General features: G+C 41.0%; 1 protein-coding gene across 2 annotated transcripts in view; it reads left to right on the forward strand.

The window, feature by feature from the left end:
* The window catches only part of SGCD (sarcoglycan delta), a 1,106,775-nt gene extending 1,093,740 nt beyond the window's left edge, over positions 1-13,035 (forward strand). For both annotated transcript variants that reach the window (XM_070374675.1, XM_005891720.2), the window contains 2 exons: positions 3,054-3,177; positions 4,543-13,035. In XM_070374675.1, coding sequence (XP_070230776.1) covers positions 3,054-3,177; positions 4,543-4,716 — 298 coding nt within the window. In that variant the 3' untranslated portion in view covers positions 4,717-13,035. The remainder of the gene's footprint in view (positions 1-3,053; positions 3,178-4,542) is intronic.
* The last annotated feature ends 915 nt before the right edge of the window (positions 13,036-13,950 follow it).

Here is a 13,950-nt window from a genome sequence, read left to right on the forward strand (position 1 = left end):
TTTACTTACAAAGCGTGGACACAGGAAAGAAGTCCAGTTTTCCTGGCACTGATATTATACACTGGACAACACACTTGGGTTTGAATCTTGGTTTTTCCCTTTTACTAGATGCACAACCTTAAGCAAGTCATTCACCTTAGTCTCCCTTGCTAGTACAACCAGGACTAAAGGAGTGCTGAAGGCATAGGATTTTGTCAGGATTAAATGAGATAACAGGCTTCCCAGGTGGTGTGATGGTCAAGAACCTGCCTGCTAATGCAGGAGATCCAGGTTCAATCCCTGGGTCAAGAAGATCCCCTAAAGTAAGAAATGGCACCCCACTCCAATATTCTTGCATGAAACATTCCATGGGCAGAGAAGCCTGGTAGGCTACAGCCCATGGGGCTCCAAAGAGTCGGACACAACTGAGCACACACATACCCAAAAGAGATAAACAGTATCAAACACGTCCTGCAGAGCCAATCACCTGGTAAGTATTCAATAAAGCATGGCTAAGGTTTGTGGCAAGAAATAACACTAACAAAATAGGTCAGACCAAGCTGTCAATGGTTGGATACATCCAGTAGCTCCTGTATTTTCTAAGAAACTTGCAAGGGTTTTGATAAGTGGCATATTCAGAACTGACTTCAGGAAGATATATTTGTGCATGAAGAACACTGGGAAAAAAAGGAGGACTTAGACACAAAACTTGTGAGGTTTCAGTAGTCCAGATTAGAGATGAACTAGCATATTGAGGACGGAGAAGTCATGAATTACTCTCAGGGCAGGAATAGAGACTCAGTTGTAAAGAATGGGCATGTGGACACAGCTGGGGCAGGAAAGGGTGGGACGATTTGGGAGAGTATGATTGACATATATACTACCACGCGTAAAATAAATAGCTAGTATCAAGTACAGGGAGTTCAGCTTGAAGCTCTGTGGTGACTTTAGAGGGGTGGGATGGGGAGTGGGTGGGTTCAAGAGGGAGGGCTATATGTATACATAAAGCTGATTCACTTCATTGTATAACAGAAATGAACAGAGCATTGTAAAGCAATTATACTCCAATTTTTTTTAAAAGTTGAGTTAACCATTGTAATAAGGGAAGGAGAGAAGGTCAAAGGAAAGGGAAAGAGAGAAAATGGTTTGAGGACTGTATCCTGGGCAAGGTGGAGAAGTGCCATTGAGAAGATGGTGAACGAATGTGGAGGTGAGTAGGCAGTATTGTCAGAAGGGAAGTTTATGCCATGGGATGAATATTAGTGAAAACAGAAGGTTAGACAATGCTAGGATAAGGCGTATGAGTAAGCCAGACCTTACAGGAGAGAAGCAAAGAAAATGGCAGAAAACCATCGGCAGATTTTAGAAGTAAGCTATAGGAAGAGCTCGACTGAGTTGGATTAAGTCCTAGACAAGGCTGCACTGCAGGGACATCATTCTCTGCTGTTCTAGTGACAAGACCCCCCTTCCTTGCCCAGATGTTCTAGTGAGAAAAACCGCAGGCAAAAGAAGTCCGCCATAATTCAAGATGAATCCATACTCAGCTCAGCACCAACTTGGTGAAGATCTTGTGAGGAGGAAGGGATAGGATGGGGGATTTTTGCCACGCACAAAGGGGTGAGGTCACAAGGGAAAGGAGGACTGAAAGAGAAGCTCAAGCCAGTCCTTTCCAGAGGACTAGAGACTTCGGGGACCCAGACCTGGGAAATGGAGAAGAACCCTTTGTTGGTACCTGTGCAATATGGCTTGGAATCACTCAGGGTGGCACCCCACTGGTGCCTTGCTCTTCTCGCCACTTACTGATGCCCAAGAGAATGTGCCCTACCCATGGGGGCTGGTAGAAGCAAAACATGGAGTCAGCGGTTGGCAGAGAGAATGATGTGATGTTCCTTTTAAACATGTTCAAAGTGTTTGAAAATTAGGAGTGGAGAAATATAAATGCAGAAAATTGATCTGATTTAGAGTGGTTTGGTGGCCATTGCCAAGGGCTTTGCTTTCTAAGTTCAAATATTTTATTTGTAACAGGAAAGAGGATCTTCATTCAATTCAACTGGGTGATATACTGTTAAAATCTAGAATACTTAGAGGATGAGTTTTAGTTCATATTTTTTGCATAAAATAAGATAGGCCAAAAACTTTCTATGAAGCATTATCCTCTTTTTGCCAATAATTAGCACAGAGTGTGGCTGATTCTCCTTTCTCTCAACTTAATTTACATACAATAAAATTCACTGTTGGATAGTATAATTAGTCCAAACAGTTTCTATAAACACATGGAGGTACCTAACTACCATTGTAACCAAGACAGAGAACAGTTCTATCACCAAAAAAGCATCTACCCTTTATAGTTAAATCACCTCCCTCTCACTCCTAGCAACAACTTATCTATCCTGAGTCTTCTTTTGATAACTGCCTATTTGAGTAAGGCCTGAGATTTCTTTATGACTTGCAAGTGTCATAACAACAGTCACAGCAGTAATAGTATTGATTAACACATATTAATCATACATTTCCAATGTGCCAGGCACCACTTGGAGCACTTTAGACATGAGGAAACTGAGGCTTTGAGAAATTTTGGAAAAGAGAGGAGGAAAGGACTTTCCAAGGACATACCATAGCAGCCCCATGGCTTGGGTCAATCATGTCCAACTCCTAGGTCTATTTTCTTAACCTCTACCTGTTCCCAGGAAGACACAGAAAGTAGGGCAAAATGGAGAGAATACCTACCAATTTCAGGAATCTCAGTTTAGACTTGAAACTGCCTTTACTCTAGAGATAACTTATGTAAAAATGTGGTTAATCATGCTAATGAAGCAACAATTAACTAGGTGTAGGACGGAACAAAACTAGGATCCTGGAACACCTTCCTTACAATCTTTATGATGTGCAATGAAGAGAAGGCCCGGATACGCTATGTCCACCCTAATAAAGTTGATCAGGTGTATGAAGCAAAGGTATAAGCACTTTCTCATCAGACACTGAAGTGTCATCTCAATGCTCAGAAGCATCAGCTTCCTCCTAAATTTACTAAGAGTGAAATGCGATCTTGACTTTTCGTCTTGTGTATATTTCAGGTTGGAGTCCCCGACCCGGTCTCTGGTGATGGAGGCTCCCAAAGGAGTAGAAATAAATGCAGAAGCTGGCAACATGGAAGCCACCTGCAGAACAGAGCTGAGACTGGAGTCCAAAGATGGAGAGGTAGGCGTGAGAGGGCCAGAAGCCCAGAGAGGCACAGCTCCAATGAGCCAACGAGTCTTCTAAGACACATCACTGCTTTGCCTCTGAAGTTGATCCTACAGTGTAACAACAAAAAGCCAATCGGGAGGTTTTATTTCAGGATCACATATATTGAACAGCACAATTATAAGCCAAACCCACAACCCATACAAGTTATGACTCATTATTTGTAAAGTGCTGAGCTGATAGAACATATTACAAAAACAGAATTATAAGGACAGCTGTAAAAATGAATGCTAATTCCAAACCCTCTCATCACCTTAAAATAGATTTAGTTGGCTGGTATAATTAAACTGTAAAACACACGAGACTATTTAAAGAGAGGCTTAGTTTACTTGTCGTCATTTTTAAGTGTATGCATCTACTTTTACCGAAAATGGAAAAGTAAGACCTAACAGCTATCCCAAATCAGAACAAGTCAAAACTTAGATAGGCAATGAGAGGCTACGAGACGAGAGGTGGCAAATATTCATTCTCTTACCCCAATACAGTCTCACTTTGGTGAACAGAAGAGCTGCTTGTGTTTTTGCAAGCAAGGGAAGCCAAATCCCCAAAGAAAATACAATTCAAATGCAAACTTTTGAAAATGCCTTCATCCTATTCATAAGTGAATTTTTCTATTTAAGATTTTTTTAAAGAGGAAAAATGTGTTTTTAAAGCAAAACTCTATTCCACTTTCCATATCTCCTTAGAGGTTATCAGTCTCCACCTGCTTCTGTTCACTAAGCCCGACTTTTGATTGGTTTGGCATGTGCTATATTTGTTTTAACAGAGCAAGTCAGATAGAGCTTTCAGTTATCAAAACTGTCTCCACAGACAGCTGCAGACTCCAAACCACACACATTTAGAAGGAATGACTACATCACAGATGCAATTTATAGCTATCAGGATCTAGACGCTGGAAGGATCAATTATAATCCTGACATTTAAGCACGAAGTGCTGCATGTTCTTGAAGCCCCACCCCATACCTAAATGTATAGAGAGGCTGAGAATGTCAAAGAAAAGAAAATAGTAAAGAATAGTAAGGAAAATTGTTACCCTACCATTTCCAAATTTACATCACTCTAGGAATCCGTTCACATTCCACATGATATACTATTACAAAATACTAATATAAACATGATTTTGCCAGTGCAACACTGTCTGACTAGAATACAAGCTTCTGGGAGGGAAGAGACTTGACCTGTCTTATTCATCCCTGAATTCCCAGCATCAACAATGCTGAGCACAGTAGGTGCTCGTTCGATTTCAACTGAACATTCTTATCCACTGTTTTGGAATGTCAAGAGGATAAGTGACTCTTCCTTCCTGTTTCCTCTCTTTAGATTAAGTTAGATGCTGCGAAAATCAAACTACCTAGACTGCCTCACGGATCCTATACGCCCACAGGAACGAGGCAGAAGGTGTTCGAGATCTGCGTCTGCGCCAACGGGAGGTTATTCCTGTCCCAGGCAGGAACCGGTTCCACCTGTCAGATAAACACAAGTGTCTGCCTGTGAGAGACCATCTGTGGTGGACTCTGCCGGCAGCATCCAGGCCTTTTTTGGCTTTAGACCCTGGCTGCCAGCTATTTTTACTAGAACACGGAAAGCCTATCAAAGACCTTGTGTGTATGTGCGTGCGTGTGTGTATGCGTGCGTGTGTTTGCGTGTGTGGGTGGATATAAATATATATAAATATATATAAATAAATATATATATCCTCTGTATAAAATGAGGTTTCAGTACAAAAGGAACCATGGGTGACCCTGTGATATCCACTGTCATTGCTCTCCCAACCCTGTCATGTACATGATAAAATCAAAACACTTATTTGGGCCTAATATTCTCCAGACCCTGCTGAACCACACAGTGTATCGACACTTACTGAATATTCCGCTACATGTTTGAGTAACAGCCTGTCTTTTCTTTTAGTGTCATCACAAGGCAGTGATGGCGGGAATTTGCAAGTCGCCCTCAGGGGCTAAGACCCTTCTAGTAAAAGCAGACCCTTAGTTCCCTTTATGAGCTTCCACACAGCCAGCCATCCTCTCCCTCTTCAAGTCAAATGCCTCTAGAAGTCAGACAGAGGAACTCAGACTGGCTGTGCTACTTTGGCATCCAAATACACCCAGGCTTTCATGGTTGTGGAATTTGGAGGATGGATTTTAGCAAAGTTTGAATGACTCTCCCAACTCCTGCTAGCCTCCTTCCTTCAAACTCACATATTATCCCACAGTCAAAACAGGAGCTGTAAATCAGCACAAAATAGGATAACAGCTGCTCCTCAGTCGGCTGGAAGCTACTCACTGGCCTGACAGACTAAGAATAAAAGACATAAACAGATATGTCTCTGTTTAAAGGGAAAAAAAATGGCTCAAAATCTGTTACATCCTCACTTTTGACTTTTATCCAGCGGGCTCCTACCCAAAATGATCAGGTCAATCCAAATCCTTAAGAGTGGAACCCCCTACCCCCATGAGAAGCTATTTGGAGGTGGAAGTCAAAGAGTGGCATAGGGAACAGAATTATTTTTAAATATGTTTCTGGGGACTGGTAGGTAATTTAGAGGCATGCCTTTTATTTTTAAAGGCATGCACAAACTCTGCCTCCAATCTTCTTACAAAGTTTTTCAGTATTCGGATATTCATTTTCCTAAATTGACCGTTGTTTTCTCTAAGAATAGTGACCCAAGAATCACAGCCATGAAGTACCATGTGCCCCCAGGAATGTTCACTGAACATTACTCAAGAGTCAAGTGTCTTCCTTAGAATCGCTCTGTCCCCTGGTGCCCAGTGGTCCCTGCTCCCCTGCATATGGCAGCAGCTCCCTAATTCCCGCCATCAGCTACCTCCCATCACCCCACTTTCATCATCACGCTCCAGGGTCACCCTGGCCAGCTCTTGTGCTGGGACAGGAGATTACACCGTCTCTGTTCAAAGAGGGGGAAATGTGCCTGTGCCTTACGTCAATGCACTCAGCAAGGAGAAGCACATCCTGTTTATCTTGTTGTTACCTGTAGTTTATTTTGGGTGATTGGAGGGAAAGGGTAAAATAATGACCGGGCATCTTAAAAGCTGGTAGACAAACCAAGTGGCTGACAGATGTGGACTCCGAGGAGCCCGGAAGGGAGACATAACTGGTTTCTACCTCCCTGGATGCCACTTGGCAAGCAGGGGCCCCACAATCCTAAATGAAGTCGTATTTGTAGGCCCGAATGGCATTTGTTTTTTCCTCAACAGGGTTCTACTTTTTCTTACTTCACAAGCAGAGGTGATATTTGCCATAGAAAATGAATAAGAGGTTTGGTATTTTTGAGATGACACTCAAGCATCGGGAGGCTGAGATTGCACACGTCGGGGGTAAAAACAAACCGTGTGTTGCTTGGTCACTTAGCAGTTGGGGGAGGAAGGATGGTTCTAGCTTGACCAGTGGCTCTGCTGGCTTCTGGACCCCGGGCTCCCTCCAGTCACTCCTGCTCAATGTCCATACAGAAGAACTGGGTTGCTCAATGGTGAGACCATATGATTGCTTATTTTTCAGCATTAGGGTCTAAAAAAGAAAACGGTAAAAAAAAAAAAAAAAAAAAAAGAAATCCAGTTGCTCTGGCTCAGTACTATTTATATCATGTAGAATCACACTGCCAGAATCTGCATGTACCATATCCAGGGTTATTCCAAGCCAAGAAAGGCCCTCCTTGGCAACTCAGAGCATCTACCCCATATCTTTCAGATCAACAGTAGTTATGAGGTCCTTTGTGGCTACATACCTGAAAGCAAAGGGTTTTTGTGTTTTGTTGTTGTTTTTTTTTAACAGAGACCATCTTTGCATTTTGTCATCTCAAGTACCTGTTCTAAGGATGACAAAGAAACAGAAGTTTCACCGAGCTCTTTCATCTAATTTTGTTCTAATTGTTAAATGAAAAGTCTGAGAGGAGCACCTTGGGAATTTTATGCCAATAAAAAAGAGTGGTGTGATCCCATTTGCAAAATTTAATCCTAAAGGTACTCAGATCACAAATAGAATAAAAAGAATAATAGCAACCAAGAATAGAAATCAAGCACCTATGGGGACAGACATGATATAAAATTCTGATTTTCATTTGTGCTAAATGACTACAATATAGGTAATGAGCAGGAAGTTTGGCATGGATTAAATTATGTATTTCAGTTCAGACTTTAGAATTCGGTAAATGCATATTAAGTCCTCAATGTACATTTTTTCCCTAACTCCCTCTATGTCCCTGATCATGACAAAACTGAATTCTGGAAAAAGAAATCTCTTTTACATTAAAATCTGATAATTTTAATTTATAACAATGAAATGCTTTCTGATCTTTATATACAGTATCTTCTAGACAATCACATCTCTCAGAATATTAAGCAGTGGGTAGCATAATGAAGAGCTTAAATGAATTTTCAATATTCTAGAAGTTCTAGTATTTTAATATTTTTCAGGAAAGTTTCACCTCCAAATGTTTAGCACCTAGTTTATTGGATATCTGCTAATAAGTTGTTAAAGTTGAGTCTTAAGAAATGATTAGTACGAAGGAGGTTTTCAAAAGCCTTTTTGGTGTCATCAGTCTATGTGGAAACTTGATATGAAGCTTTATCTTTCTGTTACCAAGAGATAGAACCTATAAACTTGAACTGGCTTTTAACTTCATTTAGGTCAGTTTCCCTTGGTTGATTCTCATTCTATGTCCAGCACCACAGACCAAAGATTGCTTGAGTCTTGACTCTAGCACAGGGTCAACAAACTCTGGTCCCCAAGCCAAATGGGACTCATCATCTGTTTTTGTAAATAAAGTTTTATTTTAACACAGCCACATCCATCCACTTACATGTTATAGATAGCTGATTGCATACTGGACCAGCAGGGTTGGGTATTTGTGCCAGAAACCTCATGGCCCAGTTACTCGTGACACAGTTACTAATTGGTTTTTCAGTAAAAGTTTGCTGACACCTGGCATAGAGGTCATGTGTAGTCTCAACTGTGTCGGACACAGCAGGAGAGAAAGCAGCTGATAGCGGTACATTTCCAGGCATGCTTGGGAATATAAATATATGGTTATAGAAAAGATGTTCCACCTTCCATTGCACATAAAAGATATCCACTTGTCTAAGAAACACAGGCTCACAGGATTCTTGGGAAGACGGAAGATGGAATTAGGGAAGGGTTGAGTGAAAGAGGAAAGCTGTGATCCTCCAAAAAGTTTTCCTAGGATCCTTAATATATAGGGCTTCCTTGGGTCAGCATCATCATGTGACATGAAGTGAAGCAGGGGTCCTTTGATTTATATCTAGAATCTCTTTCCTGAAGAGACTATTTCTGCAGTCTCTGCTTAGAGGTTTCTATCTCACCTTCTCATATTCCAGAAAGACGCCCATTCCATGGTCCTCTGAAGAATATTTTTGACCCAACACATCGTTTTGGCATCCATCACCTCTATTATTCACACCCACAGCAGACTTGCTCTCTTATGACTACATCAGGCCTGAAGAGTTGGCAGGACGAATAAATAATTAGAAATATTCAAAGAACTATCTTAAAATATGTAAGAAGAAAAAATATAAAATTATTTCATGAAGCTACTGCTGGAGAATTGGAGGTCAGGGGGAAAGGCTGCCTTGATGTTGTCTCCAAGGATCTGGGTCTTTGTTCTCTGGTGTAATAGGAGTAAAGGAAAGACCTACTTTGAATTCCAAAATCTCTGCCTCTGCATGGTAAGGCAGGTTCCTCCCAGAGATTTGTCCCTTCAGTCAGCACCCCTATTGCTAATCCAGGACTTCATATTCAATATTGTTAAAGTAGCACCAGTTATGAATGATTCTTTGTAAGTAGTAGTATTCCTGTTAGGGAAAGAACAGTGTTTATTTTTTTACCCACCATTTACCAGACCCTAATCGACATTAGTTAAAGGAGTTCTTCAGCATTTTATCTGGATTCAACTGAGAGGATTAAACTGGCCTTCACAGGAGCGGCTACGTGAGAATATCTTGATTTATTTTAGGCAAAAGGTAGCCTGATGTTTGAACCAAGGAAGTAAACAGATCCATTTAAGCACTAGATCCTTATTTTTTTAAGGCTCTCTGAAAGGTGAAAATCCCGTTTAAGTAGGTTGTAAACATGACCCCTTTTCTCTACTTCTCTTGCTCTGAGAAATCTTAGGCACAAAAAGAATAACAAAGCAGTTCCTGGAATGGAACATTTGCATGGTGCCCCAGTAGCAGGTAGAGGGAAAAGTCATAATAAAAGAAACAACCTTAGAAAACAGGCCTTTTATCTCAAAGATAAAATGTCTCTCTTTTGGTCTTTCATCGCTTTTTCCTCAGTGGAAGGCTCCCCCTAGTCCCAACATATTTCCATTAAAATAGTCAAAGCTACTGCACTGGGGTGTCAGATGCATCTCTTTCTTTGTGGTAATCAGAATTTCAAATTACACAGTTGCCTCTGAATTTCTCATTCACAAAGCTAAACCACTGATAAGAGATAAAGCGCTCTGAAGCCCGCTGCTTCAGCCAGCACAGCACACCGCACACATTAGCACTTTCAAAAGCAATGTGATTTCTATGGTTCTTAAAAGCTTTCTTCATAATGGAGTCCTTGAAATTTCTCAAGACAGGTCTGAATGGCAAAGGGAAAAGAATTATTTGTGGGAGGTCCTCGTTTTGAGTATTGTTAGAGCACAAGAATAAAAGAAAACATCCCCCTGGGGGTCACCCATGATCTATGGGCTATTTTCTTTGGTTTTATCCTACCCCACATCTTCTTCTTTTTAGGTACTGCGTAGGATATTAGCATCTTCCCCTGAAACAAAGAGCAGTTCAAAGGATGCAACAAGAGGTGTGATGTCAGAACAGTATTAAGGATGTTAACCAAACCCATCAGTAAATAGTCTCAAACATACCAACAGCAATGCTGACTTCCTAACTTCTGCCCAACAAGTGGTGATCAGTTCCACCTCCAGGAGGTTTTCAACTGAACAAAGGAAAACACTATCAACAGGAAGTATTTTTAGAGTTCAAATCCAGCTGTCGCAAGGGGAAACCAGAATAGTATTCCAAAACACCCCGTTAGGCACGTAGACACCCTCACTAGACAGTGAAGGGATTTTGCTCCATCACTGAACATGACCTAAAGTCAGACAGTAAAACAAGCTGACCTCTCAGACAAGAGAGAAGACCTGTCTTACCTAAAATCTATTCTGCACTCCTAGACTCATCTGGTAATCCCATTTCTTTATTGTCTTCACAGCCTAATTCTATATTTGCATTATTTTGGTGAAATCAGAGACAGCCCAGATTTCCTAAATCCCAAGTTGATCCATAGGTTACAAAGGAGCAGTATAGCAAAGTACTGTCTGAGGGCAAAAGATATTTGATGACCAAGAAGACACTGATGCTTCTTTAGTCTCCATATTTATATAATTCACGAAGTCCTAACTTTTGGGGGGATGTCATAGTTTCTTTTGAGGATCTGAGCAAGTTGTGAACCTTCTTCTCAAATCACACCCATGACTCTTACATAAGGTCAGAGAGGTCTCCTTGGACCCACAGCCTATCCTAAAACATGGCAAGAGCTGGGTTCTATTTCTCCAATTATAATGATAATTTTTATGAACTAGTTTTCATTGAGCACTGTGTGCTAGCCACTGTGCTGAGTTTTTTATATGCATCCACTTATTTCATCCTCAAAACAATCCTTTGAGTTTGGTTCCATTATAGTTCCAATCTACAGATGTGGAAACTGAGGCTTAGAAAGGCTGGGAAACTTGCTCAAAGTCCCTAGTTAGAAAAGGGCACAGCGGGAATGCGGGTCTAACTCCAGACCACTATGCTGTGAAGTCACCAACAGGTCAAGCTATTTGTCAAGCTGTTAAGAAATGTCTCCTACCAGTTTTTAAACTAGTCCTTCTTGTGTGGATGAGACTATAAAACTGTATCTCCTTTCTTTCTATCTTATGAGTGACAGCATCCAGCACTGAAAGAGAGATACCTATGGTAAAAATATAGAAGATCTAAGTAACAGAATCTGGTACCAAAAAAAACACCAAATAGTTTGCTTTATGATTCTTATTAAATCAGGCTCCTTCTTCTTATAAACTCAAAGATGCCTGGGTTGTCAGCCTTACATTTAAGAATTAAACTTTAATCCTCAATGATCTATAGTTGAGACTACACAAATAAGCATTTCTGCTCACACAACTCTCCTTCCCCTGTATTTCACTTCAAAAGACAAATGTCTTATTTTAGGTGAGCTCTTTGATACCAGTTGGCTATCATTCTTCCCTACATTTAGCTGTGGCAAGACTCCAGGAGAGAATCAAATAGAAAGGAATTCAACTGTCTGTATTTCCCTACAAGAAAATAAGACTGGCAAGAATTCAGTTAGCACCAGGTGTTCAGGACCAAGCTGGCCCCTTTGGCTGGGATAATGGTTCGAGTCTCACACCCCGTACCTGGTCAGTCATCACTAATGGTCCATAACCCCACATACCCCATGCGCAGAATTTTTCTTACCAAAGCACTCAGGCCATCATTGCCGATTGATCTGAGTTGGAAAGGGGACCCACCTGCCAATTCTTGTTGCAACAGCGGCACACTTTAACCCTGAACCTGTACAGCTGACACCAGTGTCCTAGATTCAGCAAAGAGGTTGGTGGCATTCCATTGACTAAGGGAGCAGATGAGTGCATCTGAAGTTCCTTATAACGTCGTGGCTTTGGGGCACTTTCATTTTCTAAGCCAAGGGATCAGGGTTTGATCTCTAAGAGTTCAAAGACTTAAAATCATTTTGAAGAATTAACTCAGCCAGGGACAATCGGAACAGGTTAAACTGGTATGCCCTTGTGCAGCTCCTATTAGCCTGCCCCTACCCAGAGCTTTGCAGTGGCACAGTGGCAGAGGGTGGGTCTGTCCTGCTTTTTCTGTGTTTTCTCTACATCACATGTCTGACCCCTGGAGGGCTACAGACAGAGCCTCTCATTGCTCCTAACACAGTCAATCCCAGTGCTAACCAGGGTCCTGTCGTGCTCCTGTGGCTCTGCCACCTCTTAAACCTTAGTAAAGGGATGAACTAAAAATGTCAAATATCCTATTTTAGGGTAAGCCATTCAGGGATTTTCTTTTACTGATGTATGTGTCCAAACAGCAAATTAGGAAAAGGTATCTTTAAAGGGTCTCATGGAACTAACATCACCAGAGCCAGCAGTCAAGTTCCCTAGCAGACACAGGAGATCTTGGCAAAGTAGAAGGAAGAGTCTGCAAACCTGAATTTGGGATGGACACAAAACTAACCTAATTTATAGGTAGTGTTTTGTGAGGCAGTAATAGAGTTTGCCATCTGTTAACCGCCTACCCAGTCAAGTTTCTCTCTTTTTGAGGCCACATTAAAGCAGAGGAACACTTCTTTAGGAGATCAGGTTTGAGAAAGGAAAAGCAGGGAACCATCCATCACTATGCTGGCTAAACCCACTCCTGGAGAAGCCAGATTCTGGTGCTTTCACAGTAAAGATAAGGTCTGTTTGCTTGGAGATTTTGAAAAAGGAACCCCATTTCCTTAAGCAATTGAGTTCAGCCTTTGGATTTTTTTTTTAAACTTGTTTTTTTTGTTTTTCTCTCGATTTGGGTGTGATGTAAGAAGAGCTTTTTAGTTTTGTTTTGAATAACATCAATCCTTGCACACTCTATGCAAAAATTTTGTAAGCATTGCAATAATGCTATGAATTACAAGGAACTATTTTAACTTTATTACACTTTCTGTATAAAAAATTTGTATTTAATATTATTTCAACTGCAGTCTTGTAAAATATATTAATAAAAATAATGATTGGTAAGAAGGAAAGCACCCTTGTCCACTTCTTTAGGGAATTCCACTTGCACAGTTGATAAAACAGTTACTCCTGTTGACTCTGCCACAGAAATAAATTTTAAGGTTAACTTCTCTTCTTCTCTTTGATCAGTGGCCTAACATGTTATTAAGTCATTTTTGTTTTTAGGAAGAGATTCACACAGGCTGCTTTTTGAAAGAGAGCTTAATATAAGGTAACACCTGCCTAGAACTGGGGAGTCCCCAGGACCTGGAGAAGGTAAGGGAACAGCCATTCTCTACCATTTTCCTAAAGACCTGGACAGGCTCCTTCTGCTGTAGTTTACCACTCCTATCCCTAAATCAGTGAAGAAGCCAGTCTGCTTGATCTGCATTTTTAATCAGGATACCTTAGCATTCCTGGTCAGCCTATGGATCAGCCACCTGTAAGCCAGTTGCCCATCCCTGGTCCAATTTTTATCCTTTTCCACAGAATACCCTAACCCTGCTTCCCAAATGGGGACAACGTATGACAGAAGGATATCATGGCATCACACACCACAGTCAATCCTCCATTTCAGCATCTCACTCTCCTGGCCTGCCAGAGTACCACATTTTTGAACGTACTATTCTATCCACCTTGGAAGGTGGTGCCCTTCCAAGTCGCACCACCCTATCACAGATATCATCCTTCAGGATCCCATCCCCATGTCATCTTTTCTCTGCCCTTATCATTCTGAAGCCCCCTGTTAATTTGTTCTAATTTATTTCATAATCCTATGTTGTATTGTGATTTACCTATCAGCTTGAGACCCTAGAATGCTTATGTTCATTTTTAAAGTTTATAATGGAGTAATGACATATGAATAGATTCTCACAATTACATGTTAAGGTAGAGAGGTCATTTTCTCATCTAGAAAATCTAAGACTAATTTTATTTTACAT

This window comes from Bos mutus, chromosome 7 (genome assembly GCF_027580195.1).
Source record: "Bos mutus isolate GX-2022 chromosome 7, NWIPB_WYAK_1.1, whole genome shotgun sequence".
NCBI classification, from domain to species: Eukaryota; Metazoa; Chordata; class Mammalia; order Artiodactyla; family Bovidae; genus Bos; species Bos mutus.